At 40.4% G+C, this 22,500-nt stretch overlaps 1 protein-coding gene across 1 annotated transcript in view; it reads left to right on the plus strand.

Moving 5' to 3' along the window:
- The window catches only part of pde4a (phosphodiesterase 4A, cAMP-specific), a 59,419-nt gene extending 36,958 nt beyond the window's left edge, over nucleotides 1-22,461 (plus strand). The window contains exons 4-15 of the mRNA XM_060857079.1: nucleotides 434-504; nucleotides 960-1,009; nucleotides 3,969-4,081; nucleotides 9,946-10,039; nucleotides 10,185-10,348; nucleotides 10,444-10,542; nucleotides 10,683-10,847; nucleotides 10,928-11,027; nucleotides 11,300-11,454; nucleotides 11,540-11,662; nucleotides 13,762-13,944; nucleotides 18,821-22,461. Of these exons, the coding sequence (XP_060713062.1) occupies nucleotides 434-504; nucleotides 960-1,009; nucleotides 3,969-4,081; nucleotides 9,946-10,039; nucleotides 10,185-10,348; nucleotides 10,444-10,542; nucleotides 10,683-10,847; nucleotides 10,928-11,027; nucleotides 11,300-11,454; nucleotides 11,540-11,662; nucleotides 13,762-13,944; nucleotides 18,821-19,303 (1,800 nt within the window). The 3' untranslated portion in view covers nucleotides 19,304-22,461. The remainder of the gene's footprint in view (nucleotides 1-433; nucleotides 505-959; nucleotides 1,010-3,968; nucleotides 4,082-9,945; nucleotides 10,040-10,184; nucleotides 10,349-10,443; nucleotides 10,543-10,682; nucleotides 10,848-10,927; nucleotides 11,028-11,299; nucleotides 11,455-11,539; nucleotides 11,663-13,761; nucleotides 13,945-18,820) is intronic.
- Nucleotides 22,462-22,500: the final 39 nt, after the last annotated feature.

A 22,500-nucleotide genomic window follows, 5' to 3' on the forward strand; every position in this document is an offset into this window, starting at 1 on the left:
TCTCTCTCTCTCTCTCTCTCTCTCTCTCTCTCTCTCCCTGCCTCTCTCTCTCTCCCTCTCTTTCTCTCTCTCTCTCTCTCTCTCTCCCTGCCTTTCTCTCTCTCTCCCTGCCTCTCTCTCTCTCTCCCTCTCTCTCTCTCTCTCTCTCTCTCTCTCTCTCTCTCTCTCTCTCTCTCCCCTCCTCTCGCTCCTCTCTCTGCCCCCTCACTCTCCCCCCCTCTCTCTCTCCCTCTCTCTCTCTCTCTCTCTCTCTCTCTTTCTCCCCTCCCCCCCTCTCTCCCCTTTCTGCCTCTCACTCTCCCCCTCTTTCTCTCTCTCTCGCTCTCTCTCCCCCCTCCCCCCTCTCTCCCTCTCTCTCCCCACCTCTCTCTCCTCTCTCTGCCCCCCCTCACTCTCCCTCTCTCTCTCCCTCTCTCTGCCCCCCCACTCCTAGGTGTTGGCCAGTCTCCGAACTGTCAGAAGTAACTTCACCATTCTTGCCAATGTCACATCGCCTACTGACAAGTTAGTGTAATGTCTAGAAATCAGTCTTACTTTCATCTCTGTCATCTTTCATGTGTCACACTGCGTTCTCAGAGCCGTCCAGCGTGATGTAGAACAGTTTCTCAGCCCAACATGCCATATGCATATGATTTATAGCACAATTCATAAAGGCACTTCTATGACATGCAGAAGGAATTGTAGCTGTGTCATAAAGATGTATTTCTACTTATACTATTGAGGATAGTTAACAAATAATAATAATAATAATAATAATAATAATAATAATAATAATAATAATAATAATAATAATAATAATAATTTGACCCAAACCTAGGCCTTTTTATTTTGCTCCTTCAAAACCGGCTTGTTTACATCCATCACCCTGAGAGAGCTTGTGTTTCTGTGTCAGTGTGTTTGCCCCAGCAGAGGGCAGCCTTCAGCCATGAAGCTAACTACAATTCTCTTTGTGTCCACAGGAGGTCGCCAGTTACAAGCCAATCTACAGTTCCACCAGCAACGCTGTCTGGTATGTTTACTGTAATAAATATTAGTCACTGGAGAGCATCTTTCTCTCTCTCTCTCTCTCTCTCTCTCTCTCTCTCTCTCTCTCTCTCCCACACACACTAGCACTCTTCCCACACACTGTCTCTCACATTTACTTGCACCACGCTTCCTGTTGTAAGCACTGCTGCCAGGACAAAATGAATTATATCACCGGACGCAGTGGAACCATATGGGCACCAGGGGCTGGAGGCCTACCAGACTCTTTAATCAGACTAAAAACAGCTCTCAGTAGCTTGCCCCCATGATGGAAATAAATTACAAATTGTTTAGAGCCTGTGCTGTTCTGCTGAGGCTGGAAGATAAACGTTAACACAATGGCAAAACCCCTCTTGATGCCACTCCTAAAGCGTAATGGTGGGGAGCCAAACCCCTTTTCACAAGCGCTAACCCTAGTGCTGTTCAGTGTGATTTACACAAGTTTTGGATAAACAGTATCTGTTTTTACTAACTACAGCTGCCTGAGCCAGACTTTACTGGCAAATATTCAATATAGAGTTTTTAGCATGTTGGTTTTATTTGTCCATTTATATTCGACTTTACTCTTCATTCAGTCTGATATCTAGCTGTATGCTGTACATAATTAAGCAGGATGTTAGAGTGCCTTTTGAGTACATGAGTGCATTTAGCAACAGCCTCTTGTCACAGTAGTACCCGTCATACATCGCTTTGCTTTACCCCTTGAACTTATTATCCACATATTTACTGTTACAATTTGGAGACAAAATTAATTAGTATCTTTGACATTAGATTCACACAAACTGACAGTGCAAAATTTTACATTTACATCATTTGGCAGACTCCCTTATCCACAGTGACGTACAGTTATCTTATTTATATAGCTGAGCAATTGGGGGTTAAGGGCCTTGCTTTGGTGCCCAGGAAGGGCAGCTTGGTGGCCCGAGGATTTGATTTCACGACCTGCCAATCTCAGTTTTCTATTATTAGGCCAACACCCTAACCACTGAGCTACCACTTCCCCAAAATACTTATTTTCCTGTGACAAATGGTTCATTAACACTATAAGAACTACTACTGGCTTTAGGCATATGACACTTTGAGAAATAACTCTTTTGGATATGACTCTTTGGGACTGGAGTCTTTTGGATATGACTCTTTGGGACTGGAGTCTTTTGGATATGACTTTTTTGAGATATAACTTATTGGATAGGAGTCTTTGGAAAACAACTCTGTTGGATATGACACTTTGAGATTTGACTCTTTGGGATACTGTATGTGTCTTTGGGGTATGACTCTTAAATCTCTTCCAGACTGGAACAGGTTTCTTTTTAGGATTGACCTGTATTTGTCTCATCTCTAACCACTCTACATTACATTAGAAATAATCTAAGGTGGGATTGAAATCTACTTGTATGATTGAAAAAAGTGCCTAAAAGTTCTAAATGTGCAGACAAAGGCTGTCTGTCCTTTACCACCACCAATGGGATCTAACAAATACTGTATTCAAATATAATTTAGCTTCCCATAAAATACCAGGCTTGGAGGTTTGTCAATCACATAAACCAAAAGTTGCAGGAGCTCGCACCATTCCACACTGGGTGGAATTCAGGAAATCAGTCGCTACCAGGACTTTAAACTCATTTTGCACTAATGCACACTTGTGCATAAACGATGTGCAATGCTGAATGTCAATGTGCAATAATATCTCATCACTTAACCACTATAGATATTTATTCCTTTTCAATGTGTACTTCTATCTACACAAAGGCCAGTGTGCAATAATATCAACACTTACTCAGACTGCTCAGTGCTCAACAATAAGTAATCTCATTACTCAGTCACTTCTTGTATATATATTGAAAAATTGTAGTGTCTTACTTATTGTTTGTGCTTATATGTTTTTTTTTGTTTTGTTTTTTAACACCAGACAGGATCGGTGCTCCTTATTTCGTTGTATAAAGTAAATACAATGACAATAAAGGCTTTTATTTATTCATTCATTCATTGAAAACAAAAGTGTGTGCATGTGTTAGTGAGCAGTAAATGTGTAAATGTAAAGAAACAGATCCTTCACTTTATTCTGATTCTGTATATTCTGCTTCAGACCCACAAACTGTAATATCAGATTTCCACCAGACCACAAATAGTTTATAAAAATATTATAATCTATGATCAGTTCTCATATTTCAGACAGATGTGATAACTTTAAGGACTCTGCACTGCTGCACTCCTTTAAAATAAAGCTGATGTTATTTTAGCTACTTCAATAAAGCTTTCTATTATCTAATATCTACACGAGTCGAATTTAAACTTTACAAATGTAAAAGTGACCAACAATGCAGGAATGTAAATAAGATGAGATTAATTCACTGTATAAGCTCATATTCAGTCATAATGCATGATTACGATCATCGGTTAGCGTGATTAGTGTGATAATAGTGTGTTATACTGTATATAGTCACAAGTAAAAAAAGATCACAGAATTGAGCAGCACGTCCTGCGTACTGGATAAGTCTGTGTATCAGAAACCAAAAGCATCATGTGCTGCATCACTACAAAAACAATGTAGTAAATAATACTAATAGACAGAAATAATAAGTTGTTAAGGAGTTGTTAATACCAAGAGATTTTCCTTGATAGTGAAGGTTGTTTTTGTATCATAGCTCTACACTCTGCATGATTATTGGACTGTCTTTGGCGTGTTTTCTTTTCTCAGTATCGTATCAGTATCGTATTGATGTCGTTATTGTATTTCTGATATCTAAAAGAGGTCAGCAGTTATACATTGATATGTTGGGAAAAATTTGTCATAGATCTTTCAGAATTTCAGCTATACAGTGAGGGACTATTTCCTGGTTAGATTTCTGACTGTACAAAGGTGTTCAGCACGGTGATATAACATTGGTCATATATGTAAGTAAAATTTTGCTAATGTTGTAACTACCCTTGTGTCTGTAATACAGAAGAGACATACCAACAGCTGGCACGGGAGACCCTGGAGGAGCTGGACTGGTGCTTGGACCAACTGGAGACCATCCAGACACATCGCTCTGTCAGTGAAATGGCCTCCAACAAGGTGTGTTTTCACCCTTTTTTTGTGCCACTGCCACTATTCCTACACAATTCCTACAATCCGTTCAGCTGGTTGTCACATTAACAGTTTCACCTCTGGTCTGGTATCAGCTTGTATGTCTGCATGTATCTAATCCTTCCTGGTCAGGGTTACATTCATGTGGTGCAGTAACAGTGACTGTGTAGCAGTGACACTCGACATGTGAACAGCGAGATTCCAGTTTATTAGCTCCAATGCTTTTACAACACCAAAGATCAGATGTTTGAAACAGAAATGTAAGACTGCAGAGACTGAAAGTTTTCTTGGTGTAGTTGTGGTTTGCTTTATCACACATTGTTCCATTTTAAGCTGAGCTGCCAGTTTTTGTGTGTAGGTGCTCATTAGCATGAGGAACTGATTAAAATATATTTTCCAACTGAGTACATTCTCCCCCCCCCCTCTCCCCCCTCTCTTGCTTTCTCTCCCCCCCTCCCCCCTCTCTCTGTCTCTCTCTCTCTCCCCCTCTCTCTCTCTCTCTCTCTCTCTCTCTCTCTCTCTCTCTGTCTCCCCCCCCTCTCCCCCCTCTCTTGCTTTCTCTCCCCCCCTCCCCCCTCTCTCTGTCTCTCTCTCTCTCTCCCCCTCTCTCTCACTTTCTCTCTCTCTCTCTCTCTCTCTCTCTCTCTCTCTCTCTCTCTCTCTCTCTGTCTCTCCCCCCCCCCGTCTCTCTCTCTGTCTCTTTTGAACTGTCTGAACAGTGTGTGCAACCAAATGAGCATTTGTGTGAATGCCTGCTAGTGTCGTCTATACTCTGGCTTCTGGCTTTTAGAAGAGGGAGGGGAGAGAAAAGTGAGTGCAAGAAAGAAAAGGAAATAGAGGAAGGCTTGAAGAGGAGAGACACAGAGAGAGAGAGAGAGAGAGAGAGAGAGAGACAGAGAGACAGAGAGAGAGAAGGGGTGGGAACACTGTGCTCTCAGGTCCTGATGCTGTCTAAGCTTTAACCTTGGTTGCTATGGAACTGCAGCAGGTTCTGCCTCTCCTGCTTCATCATTGGCTCTCTGTGGTGACTACAGAACATGTACTTTCCATATTAGCCAATGACAAATCGTTACTTCTCTTTGCTACCGTTCTCTCTTAAAGAAATACAATCATTTTCTCATTTCTGTTGTTGCTCTAAAACAGCTGGGTTGAAATTTTCAGTGCAGTTCTTAATTTTCATTTGTGTAATTGTACAGTGTGTATGTGGCTGACAGATGAAAGAAGGAAGGTTGTTGTTTACACGTGTGGAACACGTGCATGTGATCTGACAGAATCTGAGTGCTTATGCGTTACTGGGATAAAAAAGTCAATATGTCTGCAAAGCTACACACACTAAGTTGTTCATGGAGAATTCGGCATAACCCTCTCAGTCCCACAGACACAAACACACACAAACACTTTCCTTTTTTTCCTCCACACACACTGACATGCCCTCTGGTGCACATGCGCAATCAAGAGTGCACACTCGCACACTCACCCCACACAAACACACACATGCACTCTCCCATCAGAAGAGGCTTATTAGCTTGCAGGAGCTGTCTACAGCATCCAGGGAGACAAAACTGAAGAATCAGAAACAGGCAGCGCTGGATCGGTTAGCCAGACATATCTGTGTGAGGATTCAAGCAGCTGGTGCTCTAAAGGGAGGCGGCTGTGGAGGACGGACAGGAGCTGCAGCTTAAGCTCTTTGCTGGAACAGGATCGGTGCACACCGTGGCAACGTGGGGCCCGACTCAGAGCTCCGCGGTGGGGGAGGGGCAACAGACCCAAGGACAACGAGCGAAAGACAAGCTGATTTTCCAGACCCATGCTTGAATAGAATTGCTAAAGGCCCTGGCTCTATTTTTGTTTCCCTCTTATCTCCATTTGTATTGCTTGTCTGTTTGTGTCTGTGTATGTTTTGGATCAAGTGTTGTTGTTAGTAGCCAGCTGGCTGTGTTGTTTTGTTCCATCCTCTCCTGTCATCACATTCGCTCTTTCCGTCTAATCCATCGTCGTCATTCTGGTCTCACTCACCTTTCAGTCTCCCCACACATCCATCCTCACACTTTTCTTCCTTTCACTACACTGTCTCTATCCTGCTCTCCACTGCCTTCTCCTCTTCGTGCCCTTCAGACGATCTGTCTTTTCCGGAATTCTCCATCTTGGTCCACTCCTCTCCTCGCCTCCCTCCCCACACGGCTGGATTTGGGTCAGCTCTGCTCCCTTGCTGGGAAGCAATGTAGCCCTCTCGGACTGCGGATCCAGGCGGCTCCTGGAGAGCCGTTTACAACTCACCCTGCACTTAACACCTGCATGTCAAAGTGCTAGGGACCGAAAAACAGAGAGGAAGAGCCCTTGGGTGCCTGAAATCTTGCCAATCCACACTCTGGAGTGGCCTGGTGGGGCTGGCTGTGGCCTCAGCAAGCACACCCTGACTGCGCCCGCATGCCGCTGGGGTACAAGTGCTGCACTAGCCCCGCTGCACTACCGTGCCACCTGCCTGTGCCAGAGGCCCGTGCCACCGGTCTCACTCAGCATGGGTGTAGTGGAGGCCATCGAACCGGCCACCTCACCTGGACCTTCACCTGGCCCTGCAGCCTACCGTCTGCCCCACTCCTCCAGCTACAGCAGCCTGCAGGGGAGAGCAGGGGCAGAGCTGGAGCTGGGGGCAGTTGGAGGACTGGAGGGAGGAGGGCAGGCCACAGAGCGCAGGAGCCCATTGATGGACCTGTTCTGTGAGACCTGCTCCAAACCCTGGCTCATTGGCTGGTGGGACCAGGTAGGAACTAGAAGTAGAGGCCTGCTAGGCCACATGGGGAGAGGTGTGTCACCTGATTGATTGTGAACGTAGGCATTAGGAGGGTTAAACACCAAGGGTGAGGAAGGTTAAGTATGTCTGGTTTAGACTTGAGATCTGAAAAGTTTTTAATAATAACATGCTGTGCATACAGTACAAAACCTTTAAATGTTGTGTTAACTGTCTGTCTTTCACATTTCTATATCAGTGTAAACTATAGATATAATTTAGAATAATGTAAAGAATCAACCATCCAACTGAATAAATGTTATAGGTAATATTTAAGAAAATGAAGGTTATTTGTTGTTAAAGACAGAAAGATAATAAAGCACATTTCAAATGGAAACATGTTTAAGTGAAACAGCTGAAGTCTGCAGAAATGTGTTAAGTTGTCTACGATGCTTGGAACAACATAACAGCTTATTTCCTAACAATCTAATAACCTTAAAACTGAACGCTGCAGTAATGAAATGCGATGATGTCACTGTAAAGGCAAACAGTCACACCATATATTGATCTGATCATTTTTTCAGCATCCTGCTTGTTTACCAGTAATTAGTTTGACATACAGAAACCTTTTCGATTCAAAAGCATCTTTGCTTCACAGATTTATGGTACATGAGCAGTTTATGTTCTACAAGGTGTTTGTTTTGGTCTTCAAATCATTTCTGAGCTGTAGATCTGATCAGTCGCATGTCTGAGACACAGAGAAGAATGCCATTTTCTACAGCACTCCTTTTCTTACATATTTGTTCTGTTGTTTAATGGTTGTCTTGTCTCACTCTCTCCTTCTTTTCGGTTTGTCCTTTCCCTCTGTCCATCTTTTACAACCTGTGAGCACTCAGACTACACCAGTAAATATTAAGTGCTTTACTTCTCCTACTCGGATGGTTATAGTTTGATCTCCTTGGAGCATTTCTCTGGTTTTTCTTCAGTTGTGACTTTAAGACGTGTGATTTTTATGTTGTGACAGTCTTCATTTGGACTGACTTTTACATCAGGTGGTCGGTTCTCTTGATTTTTAATTAAAAACTTGCCCAACCTATAGACTTCAGACCTTGGGGAGTGCGTTCAATCGTTATGACCTGAACTAAAAGTTATTTCAGTTATTCTAGCTAGTGTGTAATGGTAATGAGCTTATTTAATAGCAGTGGGAGTTAGATCGCATGGCCCTCTTAAGGAAACATGCTAAAAACATTGTGGCAGAATGTTAGCACCTTTAACAAATCTTTAATGAGCAGATTCTAACGATCACATTCTTTATTATATTAGTCCTGATCTTTTATCCTATGTTGATTACATTTATATAAAGAGGAAAGGCCTGACCTTGATAAGAGCCCTTTGGAAGTTTATAGTATTGTTCAGTATTGTTACTGGTTAGTAAAAAGTCTGAGCTGTTTTGTTTTTTGTTGCTCTTCATGTTCCTGAAGCAGTTTGCTCATGTCTTTTTATTTGTTATGTCTAGTCATATAAGAGGCTATAGTCTAATTTGGAGGGGCATCATGATCGCTGACTTGATCAGGATCAGCTATTTGCAAAGGGAAAAGATGAAACAGAGAGAGAGAGAGAGAAAGAGAGAGAGGGAGAGAGAGAAGGAGAGGGAGTAAAGGCAGCAGATAGAGCAGCTCTGTGCAGGGATGCAGCAGTGGAAAGAAAAAGGAATAAAACAATCCATGGAAAAGCTCCATGATTTGGAGAAAGATTAGAGGCAGAAAGCGAAAGAGCAGGGAGATTGAGAAAGAGTGAGTTGCTGTAGAAGCGATGACCTTGAGGAGGTCAAAGACAGACACCTGCCTACTCTCTCTGACTGTCACCCAACCAGTTGACTTGCTCCTGTACTGCCGCAGGAGGGAGTGTGTAGAGACAGTTGCTAAGGAAACCTGCTGGTTGCCATAGAGATTGTAATGTGTGAAGGGCCAGGCGGTGGGACCGCGCTGAGGTCTCATCCGAATCCCACAGCGAATCTGTCGGGTCTGCTTATGTCTTTTACGCTGTGTTTTTATTTAACCCTAGCAGTAAAATAATGATGTATAAACATTATATACATATTCCTCTTTGTCTTAGCATTTGGGCCACAAATATCTGCTCCAGCCATTGCTTCAGTTCAGTGATTTGTGCCCGGCCTGCTTGATTAGCCTGATAAAAGTTTCCCTAACTATAGACATTATTGACTTGAAAGTAACATCAGAGATGAGATGGGTTTAACTGAGCAATATATCACATCCTACAGACATGTGTATCGCATAACAAGCACACACAGAATAGCAAATGATAGAGAATAGTACACAATGAGTTCATTTCAACAGACTTATTTAATCACATTTGATTAGGTCTAATTGGCTTTAATGAACTGCTAAGTAAACAAAAATGCTTATTGGTGACAGGAAAGTTTTGCTGAACAATCAGACCACCAGACTGTTAAAACCCAGTCTGAGCTGGACAAGCTTTGAGAGATTTTTCCAGATTCATTTATTCACAAAAAAATAAAAATAAAAATATCTTTTAGACATTTTAAAGGTTTCACTGGTATTTTAATTAAAATATAATATCTATGATGTAGCACTAAAAATGCTAATTCATGGCTCCATCTACCAGCACTTACAAACTTTATTTTGGTAAACCATTACATTTGTCATGTCGTCCGTCTGAGATTAGCATTAGAGAGATGTCTCAAGAATGAATGGTTTGTAGGGTTTATATGGTATTGTCATTGTACTGATTAGGTCATAGCAAGGTTACATAACCAGAATATTTTTTCTTCAATGGCTTCCTTACTGTTAAAAACATATTTACAATATTGTATTTCTAGCATACAAATTAGAAACAAGGAGGATTTTGGTGTCATGTTCTATTTGTTGTGAAAGAAATATCATGATTATTTACAAATATCTAAATGCTAAAGAAAAGACCCTGTACTCATGATTTGTAATCAATGTGAACACATTTGTAATTTTCCTATAGTTTTGTACAGTATTTCAGACCAAGTATCATGATAAATACTGTAATATCATCCAGCGCTCCAATGTTACAGTTTATCAGAGACATTAATCGTTCTCCTACATCTGTCCTTCAGTTTAAGAGGATGCTAAACAGGGAGCTGTCGCATCTGTCTGAGACGAGTCGTTCAGGGAACCAGGTGTCTGAATACATCTCCACTACCTTCCTAGGTGAGTGAACTCGCTCCTTATGTTGCACAGAATCCAGCCCAATTCCGCTGGTATTTTTAACTCCGAGGAGCTCCAGCTTGTCTTGTCTCAGACCAAATATTAAAATTAACTTGAAGCCTTGCTGAGGTTTCCTTGTGTTCCTCAGACAAGCAAAATGAAGTGGACATCCCATCCCCAACCCTGAGGGAGCGTGAGAAGCCCATGTGCCATATCAGTGGTGTGAAGAAGCTTACACACAGTTCCAGTCTGACCAGTAAAGCCCTGCCACGATTTGGGATCAAGACCGAGCACGAGGACGCACTGGCCAGGGTATGGACTGCCTTAACTTACACACAAAAATGTCTTTAAGCAAGATAAGCCAGACGGTCTCATGTTAAAAAGAAATATTCATATGCTTTCTGCAGGAGCTGGATGACTTGAATAAGTGGGGCCTTAATATTTTCCGAGTGGCTGAGTTTTCCAATAACAGACCTCTGAGTTGCATCATGTTTGCCATCTTCCAGGTACTTGAGCTGATAAAGTTCTGGATTTACTGTAGCTCTGTAGAACCTATCTGTGTTCATCAAGAAACTGGTTCATTAATATCATGCTAGGAGAATCCCAGTGCACCCCAGAACATGCTGTTTGTTGGTCTTTACCCAAGGAACGTGATCTGCTGAAGACATTTCATATCCCAGTGGATACGTTCATTACCTATGTGATGACGCTAGAGGATCATTACCACGCCAATGTGGCCTACCACAACAGTCTGCATGCGGCTGACGTCACACAGTCAACGCATGTGCTGTTATCCACGCCGGCACTGGACGTAAGTACAGCTCTTCTCATAGCAATTATACAAATCCAACAGATATATTGTGAATAAATTATATTTCGTGTCTTCAACAGGCTGTCTTCACTGATCTGGAAATTCTGGCTGCGTTGTTTGCTGCTGCCATCCATGATGTGGACCATCCTGGAGTTTCCAATCAATTTCTCATTAATACCAGTAAGCCCTCACTGTAGAACTGTATATGAATAACACGGTGATCACATGACACATAAGATTCTAATGAAAGGTTTTATAGCTGCAGTAGAAGCAGACACTCGAGTTCTTCCACTCCAACCTTAGACACACAATGTCTTCATGGAGCTCTATGTCATGTGGAACAGGGGTCGAGTCTCTTAGTTTCAGTGAAGGGAATCTGTAATGAGACATTCCAAACACTTGCATGTTTCGAGGGCTTCATCTGCTTGAGCTGTGTATTTGTGTCTTTGCAGACTCAGAGCTGGCTCTGATGTATAATGACGAGTCAGTTCTAGAAAACCATCACTTAGCTGTGGGTTTCAAGCTCCTCCATGAAGACAACTGTGACATCTTCCAGAACCTGAGCAAAAGGCAACGCCAGAGCTTGCGCAAGCTGGTCATCGACATGGTGAGGGACTGGTGATATGATGTGTTTCCACACAATTACAAATATATTTCTTCTGACCCATGGTCTGTTTTCTTTGTCTTTTAAGGTACTGGCAACAGACATGTCCAAGCATATGAGTTTATTGGCAGATCTAAAGACCATGGTAGAGACTAAGAAAGTGACCAGCTCAGGGGTGCTACTGCTTGATCATTACACTGACCGCATACAGGTAACTCAAAAGACCGACACCATTATCGTACCTGGAGTACAATTGTACAACTTGCAATTAGGTAGTTCGATCCTATCTTATTTCTTATCCTAGCTCATTTGAGAACTGCTGCTCATGTAGCATCATATGATGTGGACCACTGATTCAAGGTCATGTTCAGTTGGTCATGTGGTCAGGGTGGTCATGTTCAGTTGGTCATGTGGTCAGGGTGGTCATGTTCAGTTGGTCATGTGGTCAGGGTGGTCATGTGGTCAGGGTGGTCATGTGGTCAGGGTGGTCATGTTCAGTTGTATAAAAATGAGATAAAATGTAGGTTGCTCTGAAAAAGAGCATCTGCTAAATGCCATAAAGCATGTATAATGTAAGCATATATAATGTGAGCATATATAATGTGAGCATATATAATGTGAGCATGTATAATGTGAGCATATATAATGTGAGCATGTATAATGTGAGCATGTATAATGTGAGCATATATAATGTGAGCATGTATAATGTGAGCATATATAATGTGAGTATATATAATGTGAGCATATATAATGTGAGCATGTATAATGTGAGCATATATAATGTGAGCATGTATAATGTGAGCATATATAATGTGAGCATGTATAATGTGAGCATGTATAATGTGAGCATATATAATTTGAGCATATATAATGTGAGCATATATAATGTGAGCATATATAATGTGAGCATATATAATGTGAGCTGGATACACTAGCCCAATCTAAAGGTGACAAGACACTGAACAGGCTCAAGAGTGTCCTCAGTGGACAGGTAAAAAACAAGACCACCCTGATGAATAGCTGGTTGAACAGAACTACCCCAAGGCTGGGTGCACTCTCTGAGGAGAGGGTGTGGGTTGGGTAACTCCAGTGGAATCAAAAGATTGAGTTTTAGCAGGTGAACTGAGATCTGAGCAGAAAGATGAGTGTCTGAGGGAAAGAAAGGAGAGGATGTGTTGTGATCGAGTGACATCGATATAGTAGTGGTATAAAAACCCATGTGAGGCTGTGGCTTCCCTTTCAGAGTAGGTATAGGAGCAGAACACCAGAGGACCTAACACTGGGCCTTAATGTGTAGCACGGTGGCACAGTGTGAATAGTTGCTGAATCACAGCTCCAGTGTGATGATGTACAGTATCTCCAGCAGAGACATGAGAGGACAACCATACATCATAACAACCATAACATCATTGATCCACCACCATATTTAACCGTGAGACTGGATACTTTCCGTATGCTGTCTTTATTTGGTCCTAAAATGTGTTCTGACCACAACATAACTCCAAATGTAGATTTAGTGATTTCAGGTGATGAATTTAATGGGTTGATCTCAGGAAATGTTTCTTCTGTGAATCTTTCTAAATAGCTTCCTAATAGTTGGCTTTGATATGTTTCTTGTTGTGCTTAATGCCAGTTAACTGCTTCACTATGTTCACTATGTGTGTCTAACCTCAGATGTAAAATGTTTCTGAGAGTGTATAAGTAATATTTTAAATACTAGGGTAATATTCTGAATACTTTTAAAGCTCACTGGACAAAAAAACATGTTTCATTGTTTTTTCTTTAACAACAGGACAAACTGTCCAAATTTCCCCAATGTCTTGTGATTGTTCTTGTCAGGACCTAACAGTCTGGGCTTTGAACCATTGTTCCATGAGATTAATGTACAGTAATAACACTTCATCATGCTCATCTGACACATTAAACACAAATTTGGCCTTTAGGTGTTTGAACATTTTGAATGGAAGAATTGAATTCATTGTTCATTTTATAAATTAACCAACCTTACTCATGCTCTTGAAAGGTGCCAATAATTTTGGAGCTTAGTACAAATCATTTCATTTCATTTTTCAACTATAGCCTAATAATTGTAAATATATTTCACTTTAATGAAATCAAACATGTTAGAAACCAATTATGTGAACATGAATTTAGTTTTGGTTTAGTTTTTATTCAATAGATGAATAATGAATAACATTTCCTTGGAATGGTGGTAGTTGTTTATTGGATCTTGAGGGCATTTGAATTTAAAAGAGGAGTTTCATAGTTAAATGATATTCATATGATGTGTATGTTTATGCTTCTGTGTAGGTCCTGAGAAACATGGTGCACTGTGCTGACCTTAGCAACCCCACGAAGCCTCTGGCAGTGTACCGGCAGTGGACAGAGCGCATCATGGAGGAATTTTTCCAGCAGGGAGACAAGGAGCGTGAGCGTGGGATGGAGATCAGTCCCATGTGCGATAAGCACACTGCATCTGTGGAAAAGAGTCAGGTACATATGAAATACACACACACACACACACACACACACACACACACACACACACATGCTAGGGATACAACCGAATATGAATACATTATACAGATTAAACAGATAATGTGTTCTAAACAAATACAAATGCAGATACGAACGGGATGTGCACTAGATGTTGTTCTAGGATCTCAGATCTCTGATGAATTAAAATCATCCTTTAATTCATTTTTTTAAAAAACAATTTACTTGTGTGTTCATTGTGCATGTTTTTGTCACTCTGAAATAAATGTTCTCTAAAAGAAAATCTTTCCAGAAAATAGTACAAGCTTTACAATGAAATTCAGTTTAAAGTGTGTTAGTAAACAGCATTTAGAGTATCACTAGACAGCCCTGCCTCAGCTTCATGGCAGGATCTGATCCAGTGAACTTCCTGATCTAATAATTTGAAATAAATATTAAGTTTGTTAAATGATAATATAGGAACATGCTTACAGTCACAGCCTTTGTGAAAAATTCATTGCCATTTTAAGAAAAACAAGTCTATTTAATTGTGTAGCTGGGGTTCTGTGAATAATAATCACCAACTGCACATGTGTACAGATGCTAAGACCTAAACACCTAATGACATATGATGTAGCTTTGCTATAAGTTATTATTACTCAAGGTGACTTGTGTGAAATTCTTGCATTCAGCAAAAAGTACATCGCAGTCATTTGGACAAAACCACATGCGAGGCGAGTTTATCCCCAGGACATGCAGATCTCCCACTTTACTAAAGACATGGCTAGCAAAAAGACCATTTGCAGAGACACCCATTTGAGTTTGGTCTCTTGCCTAGAGTTGTGACGAGGAGCCTTAAGGGACTCCAGCACCAGAGAGAGATCCCACAACAAGCTCAGGGATCTTTGATGGATGCAAAAAAAAAACCTTATCCCTTTCAATAAGGCTGTAATATATTTATGAATGCTCAGTGAAATTGTGTGATAGTTTGTTTGTTTTTTTTGGCAAAAAGCAGTGAGTCCTGATTCTGACCCAACCGACTGAACCCCAGACCTCCTCACTTTTACACCATCAGTGTCTGATCTCATTAATGCTCTTGTAGCTGAATGAACATAAATATAAATAATTCAATTAAATTCAATCCCGTGTTATGTTACTACTACGTTAGTAGAAATGGTACCATATTAATGAGCATAGTTTTGGAATGTTCACGTATGTGTGTGATGGTCAGGTGTCCACATACTTATGGACATATAAAGATTTGTACAGGTTCAGGTTGTATGTGGCTGTGCATGACCAGGTTTTGACTGAATTCACTATTCTAAATATACTTACTAAAGCATGTTTTCTCAGTAATCTTATAATGAATTTTTTGGAAACTTAATAAAATACTAAATTAGTGCCTGGTATTTGTTCCCTTTAAAATAGACTGTGCAAGAAAGGCTTTCCAAATCTGTTCCTTTTCCTTTTTCTGTTCCACTGGAAACATATTACACCATCTGGAGAGAATAGTTTATTAAGTGATTTGCAAAGGATGTTTGTAGCTCTTAAATTTTATATTTATTCTAATGATGTAATAAAAGTTAGTTTATTATTAATGTTATGCTTCAGTTTAGAATTAATGGTTAATTTTAACTGTAGATTTTTTTTTAAATAATCCCTCTCTGATAATTATGGGATGCATTTACTATCTAGGAATATGTGTGTAATATGTTTCCATGATGTTAAAAATAATAGACATTCCTCTTATTTGGAAATTCTGGACTTCAGCTTACCTCAAACTGGATGTAATTCATGCTGACTATGCAGAAGAATAAATATAAACTATTTATACTGGAACAGCAAGTTATGTTCTGTTGTTTTTGCTATAGACCTCAGACATTTGGGTTGAGATCAAATGATGAATATTAAAAGAGAGTTTAGAATTTCAGCTGGTGTATTAAACAACATAAAACAAACAAGCGAGCAAAAATATTGGGACATGTGACTGAAACAGTGTTTTGTATTGCCCAGGTGTGTCCTATTAGATTATTATTCAAACTATAAATCAAACTCTTGTTTGCCTCTTGACTGAGCCATAGTAGTGAAGATGGCATTTGTTGTTTAAAAAGATAAACCAACATGAATATAGGAGAAAAGCAAGCCATTTTGAAGCTGAAAAATGAGATAAAATCAATCAGAGGCATTGCATTAGCACTGGGTGTAAACAATACAACAGTTTGTGCAACTGGTGTACTAACAATCAAACGCTCAAGTGATCAGTCAAGGAAAGCAACAGCAGCTGATGACAGGAACCTTGTGAGAGCTGTGCTGAAAAACAGTCAGTAACATCACCAACCTCCGCAGGACAGAGAATTTACAGAGAAAAACATCCAAGTTAATGGGAGGAACTTCATCATGCAGTAAGACATTAATCCAAAACACTCAACACAGAAAAGTCGAAGGTTTAAACTGGATCAATCAATGAATGAATCATTCAGCAGACCTGAACACGACTGAGCAGCATTTCACCTCCTAAAGAGGAGACTGAAGGGAGAAACCCAACAAAATACACAGCAACTAAGAGAAGCTGCAGCACAAACCTAGAACAACCTCACAGAAGAGGACTGGAACAGTGTGTTGATGTCACTGAGTCAGGGCTTGATGCACTTATTGCAAGCACTGGATATGCAACTGAATGTTAAGTTATTAACATTAGATGGTCTGATGAAAAAGGTTCCATGTTTAATGTTGTTTAATCCATCTAGATGTAAATATTAGCAAATAAAAGCTGCACTCTCTTTTCATGTCCATTTTTCAATCGTAAACCCAAATGTCTTTGGTGTACGGCACAAAAATGAACGCATGGTCATTGGTGTTCCAATAGTTTTGAATGGGGCTGTAGCACTGTGTCGAATAAAAAGTCACTACAGATGAAAAATTGGTATGATTTTTGATTTTTCTACATTAATGGATGGATGTAAACTGAGCCCATTGTAAACCACTGTAATGCGTATTTTTGTTCTAAATTTCTAAATCAAAATATAAAAAAGGAGTTATTTTTAATATAATTAAGTGTTTAATTTCGATGGGTGTGTGGTTATATGGGTGTGATTGTTAACCCTCTCATTTTGTTGTGCAGTTTCCATGTTTGAGATGTTGAGTTCACCGTGTGGTGATTAAACAGTGTCAGGCACATGGGCTTCCATCCAGCGTACACTCAGAAGTGACCCCGGCATGCTTTGGCTTTTCAAGATTAATTTAGAGAGTCTGAGGTTTGGAACAAGACAGATGTTTTCTCAGCACTTCTTGCATTGACTCACTGTAAATTTTTGGTGCTGTGAGCTGCTGTTTTGAGTTGGTTAGTTTCGAGTCTGTCCACAGCATTGTACGAGCTGCTAGAGACCAACCTATCTGTATTTGCAGACATTTTTGAGACTGGAGTTGAACCTGGTGACTGGTCATGGTGACTGGACATGGTCCCAGAGGAGTTAGACAGGGATGACTGGCCACTAGCCTGTAATGAGGTCTCTGTTGAATCACTTGAGCCTTAGAGATGTGGTTCAAAATCACCAGTTTCAGCTCAGTGGCGACCCCAGAAACTTTTAAATGGGGTGGCCAGAGGAGGCCACAGCAAATCTTGGGGTGGCACCAAAAAAAAAACGGTGTAGTAACGATGAGATGGAGAGGGGGAGGGGCAGTGAAACAGCTACTCTGGTGGCGCCAATCAATCTACAATCTCTTTTGGTGGCTGCAGCATGTGCTTCATTTTATTTATTTATTTATTTTTCACTTCATGAACTATTGTGAATTTTCATTATGCATTCAAATTCAAATTCATACTCGGGGTGGCCACATGGTTGGCCAGAGTTTATACAGGGGTGGCCGTGGCCACCACTGCCCACCCCTTGGGGCGCCCCTGTTTCAGCTATGTCTGTTGCCAAGTTGGTATGTTCCCTAGAATATAACTGAGACTGTACATGTTTTTCTGAGCTTTGTGTCCATGGAGTGTAGCTAACAAACAGTTATCAGTAACCAATCATAGCATGGCAGCATCTGCACTGTGATGCTTTAAGCGCAGAACATCTCAGATAAGGAAAACTTGAAACCACCAGAAGGCATGTTTCTGAGATTCTCTTTAGTAAGTTATCACAGAAGTAAATGGTTGAATGTTAGAATGAAGGATTGTTATGGATTTATCTTTGTTACAGGCTCAAGGTCACAATAAGGTCATATATCTGAAATAATCTTACAATAATAGCTTCTCTCTGTTGAAGAGTATTAAGGCAAAGTTTTAATATTCATATATTAACCAGGAGACATCCAACCCTGTCCATTCTGTTTTTTTTTTCTTTTTACCCTAAGACTAAATCCATATTAGCCAATGAGTCCGTCATCTTATGCACCAGTGCTACAGGGTTATCTGTTTGTATAAACATTAAACATTAATTTCAGTCATCTACCTCCAAGGTCAGCAGGGCAACATAAGAAATAATTAATGGGCACAAAAGGAAAACCTATTTCAATATGAACCCCTTTTGTAATTATGAAGATGAAATAAACATGATCCATGTTCAGCTTGTTCTCTGAGTGGTTATTGGTTATCAGGGGCTGGGATTTGGAAAGCTTTCTGACAGCCACATCTTCTTAGCCTGATCCAGGAATTGAATAAATTGACAAAAATTAGCCACACGTCCAAGCAAATGAAATTTTATAATCAAAATTTTAATTTACATTTCAATTTCTAATGATTTAAACTGATACACTGTAACACCAGCTTCAGGAGATGTGTATTTAATGTTAACTTAACTATACTCTCATGCTAGAGGATGTTCAAATCTAATCTGATCTGCACCTGCCATGTCGAACTAAGCACATAACCTCATAACCTATCCTTTTTATCTCTTATGTCAAGGTTGGCTTTATCGATTACATTGTGCACCCTTTGTGGGAGACCTGGGGCGACCTAGTGCACCCTGACGCTCAGGAAATCCTGGACACCCTTGAGGACAACCGGGACTGGTACCAGAGCACTATCCCCCAGAGCCCCTCACCCCCTCCAATCGCAGACAACGAGCTTGCCTCTTGCACAGATAAGTTTCAATTCCAGCTTACCTTGGAGGATGAGCCAGATCCAGAGGCTGGGCCAAACCACAATCATATAGGTGGCACTGAGCAGGAAGTGCCAAAGGATCTGAAGGAAGGGGAGAGTCATGGGGGAGGACAGGATGATGGTGGTGAAGAGGAGGAAGTGGCAGTGGAAAGAGGGGGGAGGAGGCGACTGCAGGTTCAGTCAGTGGTGGAGGAAGAAGATGAGGAAAGACATTCAGAGGGAAGTCCTGTAGAGGAGGCAGAGGAGGAAGAGGAGTCATCTTTCTCCCCTGCTGAGGATACGTGAGGCTCTATAGCTATCAGGACGTTCGCAGGAGTGCAGGTGGTCCCGTGAGAACTCTCTTTTTATCTTACCTTACCCTCTTCTTCATGGCCATACCATGAACAAAACAATATATCTTCACCAACTCAATAAATGTTTTATTTTATTTTTCAAAAAAGGGAAGAATATAATATTATCAGAGAAGTAATTCACACAGTAACTGTAGATTTGGAATGGGTGCTGGGCCCCTTTCTAGCAGAAGGTAAGAGTCTGCATGGAGGAATACAGTTTTAGTGGTGTTTCAAATGGGCCATTTAGACCATGTAGCACTCTGGAATTTTGGTAGATCCCCATACACATGCACATTTAAACCAACATTTAGACATAAACATGCATAACCACACACACAAAACAGTTTCAGAATAATCAAATCACTAAAGATATGTGTACATGCCTGGGGGAACTTTAAAGGGATTTGGGATCTCTTTGGAATAAGCCATCTTAAAAGGAATACCAACAATTTTCCATCTCGGTAGTAGTCTTATTGCTCAGAAACAGCTTTTACTGCATTCTTAACAGAGACTCAGAAATTACATGATTAGTTAAATAAGAGTGACTTTATTTTCCATTTCTGTCGGAAATAAAGCTGTAAGTCCTTGCTCCTGCTGTACGGAAGCAGAGGCTTTGGCTGCTGCTTTGAAGGCAGGAGGATGGTGAAGTGGAAGCATGAGGATTGAAGTGGCACAAGACTGGACCTGTGGTGCAGGTCTGGCCCCTTTTTTTCCCTTTACCAGGAGTGCTACCAGTGTGAGATGGCCACGTGCCTTTCTGAACCACCAGCTTCAGCTCTGGAGCTGCCGTGAAGCAATGCATCGTGGGATAGTGGTGTAATTTTGTCTTCATTTCTTGATTGTTGCTTGTTTTAAGCTCTCTCTCTCTCTCTCTCTCTCTCTCTCTCTCTCTCCCTCTCCCTCTCTCTCTCTTACTGTTGTGCATGATTTGCGTGTATGTTGGAAGCCTTTCTGTTATTGTGTTGAAAACCTCATTTTATTATGTAAGGTCTTCCTTGGTTGCTTCCGTTTTGTCGAACATTTTGGGGACTGAATTAAGGAACTAGCCATGAGAGGAACTGCTCATGGTCTACTGTCTCCTATCATGTTTAATGCAAACAAGGATAGTCACTTTTTGAGAATAAGCCATGTTATTCTTCGGAATTTATGATTTTGCCTTCTTTTGAATTACATTTCAGGATTGTCCTGTGAAAAGAGTGGAAATCACAGAATCCTGTCAATAGCAGCACAGATTCACTTTCACCCGCTCATATAATGCAGCCATGCTTCATCACAGCCAATAATCTTTTCCATTTTGGCTTACCAAAGGAATGGGTGGTAACTAATACCTTGGCTGAGGGGTGTGATTGGTAGAGAGTCGTAATTGATCCAGTGAAACTGAACGCAGGGAGTCACATGCAGCCATTATTAAGTTTGATGTTTTTATGCCTTAACAATGCAGGGTTTTTTGTATGTGGCACTATGCTGACTGTCCTGAGGCTCATGAGAGATCCCAGAATATTTGTGTTTTGTCTGTACACCTTGTCAAATGTCAACTGTTTAGTCCGCATTACTAGTAATATTAGCGATTTTCATGGCATAGCCCATGATTATTTAAATACATATATCTTATATACATATGTCAACGTGAAAAGATCACATTTATGTTCACCAGGGTCTTTGAATCTAAGTTGCAGTTAGCCTACATCAAAATAATGGGTTGTCTGTGACTCTGAATGTAACAGTTGACTGAGAAATGGTGGGTATATTGTGAGAAAACGTCTCTGTGGATGTGGGGACAAGCTGGTTTCTGCTGGTCAGTACCTTAGCTTCAGGTGTGTGCCTATTGCAACAGAACTTGGAGGTTACACCAATACTAACAAGGTAACAACATGCCTGGTTGAATACATAAAATAATGCGTGTGATCAGACGTTATGGCTTCGGTACCTTGGTGGATGGTTTGTAATAATAAGTTTGCCTGGATGTTTAACTGGCATCTAATTGGTGGATTATAGACTTGTAATCCCAAGGGAGGTTGATCTGTTTAATGAATCGATGACATCCCCACATACATTTGTGTATGTTACAAAAGAAAATGCTTCTGTTTGTGGCTTTTAGTTAATGAGGCAAGCTCTTAAGCAAACAAATACTTCTTGCCATTTTAACACAATACTGTAGCAATCGTTTCTTATGAAGAAATTAATTACTTGCTGCCATTCTTTTTGAATATATCAAAAGGAAAAGTTTTCTTTGGACAGTTTGTGTACAGTTTTTATTTTTGTATCATGCTGGTTGGTGATTGTGATATTGAAGAATTGATTACAATACAATATAAATATTAGACTTGATATCACTGCTTATTTTGTATATATTGTATTGTCAGTCTGTACATTTAAAAATCACTCAGAATTTCTCATTGTCACTGAGCGCTTATTACGTTTAGTTGTAATAAAAATGTATTTGAATGGTTGAACTTTGCAGAAAAACAGCCTACACACTCATTCCCTGACCCTTCCTTTTTTTAAGGAGGAAACAAACCCCACAATCACAAACTGTTTTATATTTTTGTTTGTTTGAGGGCAGCCTAATCATTTGTGAATTGAAATCCTGCACTTTATTTTGGGTTGTGAGGTTGGTCTGGGTTAAACAGTGTGTAGATTTATTCTTTTAAAGGGATACAATAACACTTGCACAAGGTAAGCACTTCTCATGGCTTGATCCCAAACATTTGGACAATACCGGCACTCTCTCCCTGCAACCTGACAAAAAAAAAAAAAGAACTACTCTGCAGTAATAATCCACATTGTAGAGGCTGGTAGTCATGAGATTTACAGTAGTTTGACTGAAGGTGTTTTTCATGGAACAGTCTGTAACAGGCTGATTTATTTAAGATTGTGGCTTGAGTAGAAAAGGGTTTATTTGTACTTTAAGTCACTTTCTTCTGATGAGAATCCTTTATGGAATGACTCTCTGGGCTTTAAACACTATGTTACTTGTTAATAAATGATGATATTATAAAGAGAAAAAAAACACAAAATGATTGTAATATTTGTAAATGATGTTGCTGTAATGTGTATAATGTGTCCAAGTTATTTTATATTATATTATTTTTATGAAAGGTTGTCCTCTGAGAGAACTGAGGTGTCATTTTGTGAATAAAATGCATTTAA

This window comes from Tachysurus vachellii, chromosome 21 (genome assembly GCF_030014155.1).
Source record: "Tachysurus vachellii isolate PV-2020 chromosome 21, HZAU_Pvac_v1, whole genome shotgun sequence".
In the NCBI taxonomy this organism is placed as follows: Eukaryota; Metazoa; Chordata; class Actinopteri; order Siluriformes; family Bagridae; genus Tachysurus; species Tachysurus vachellii.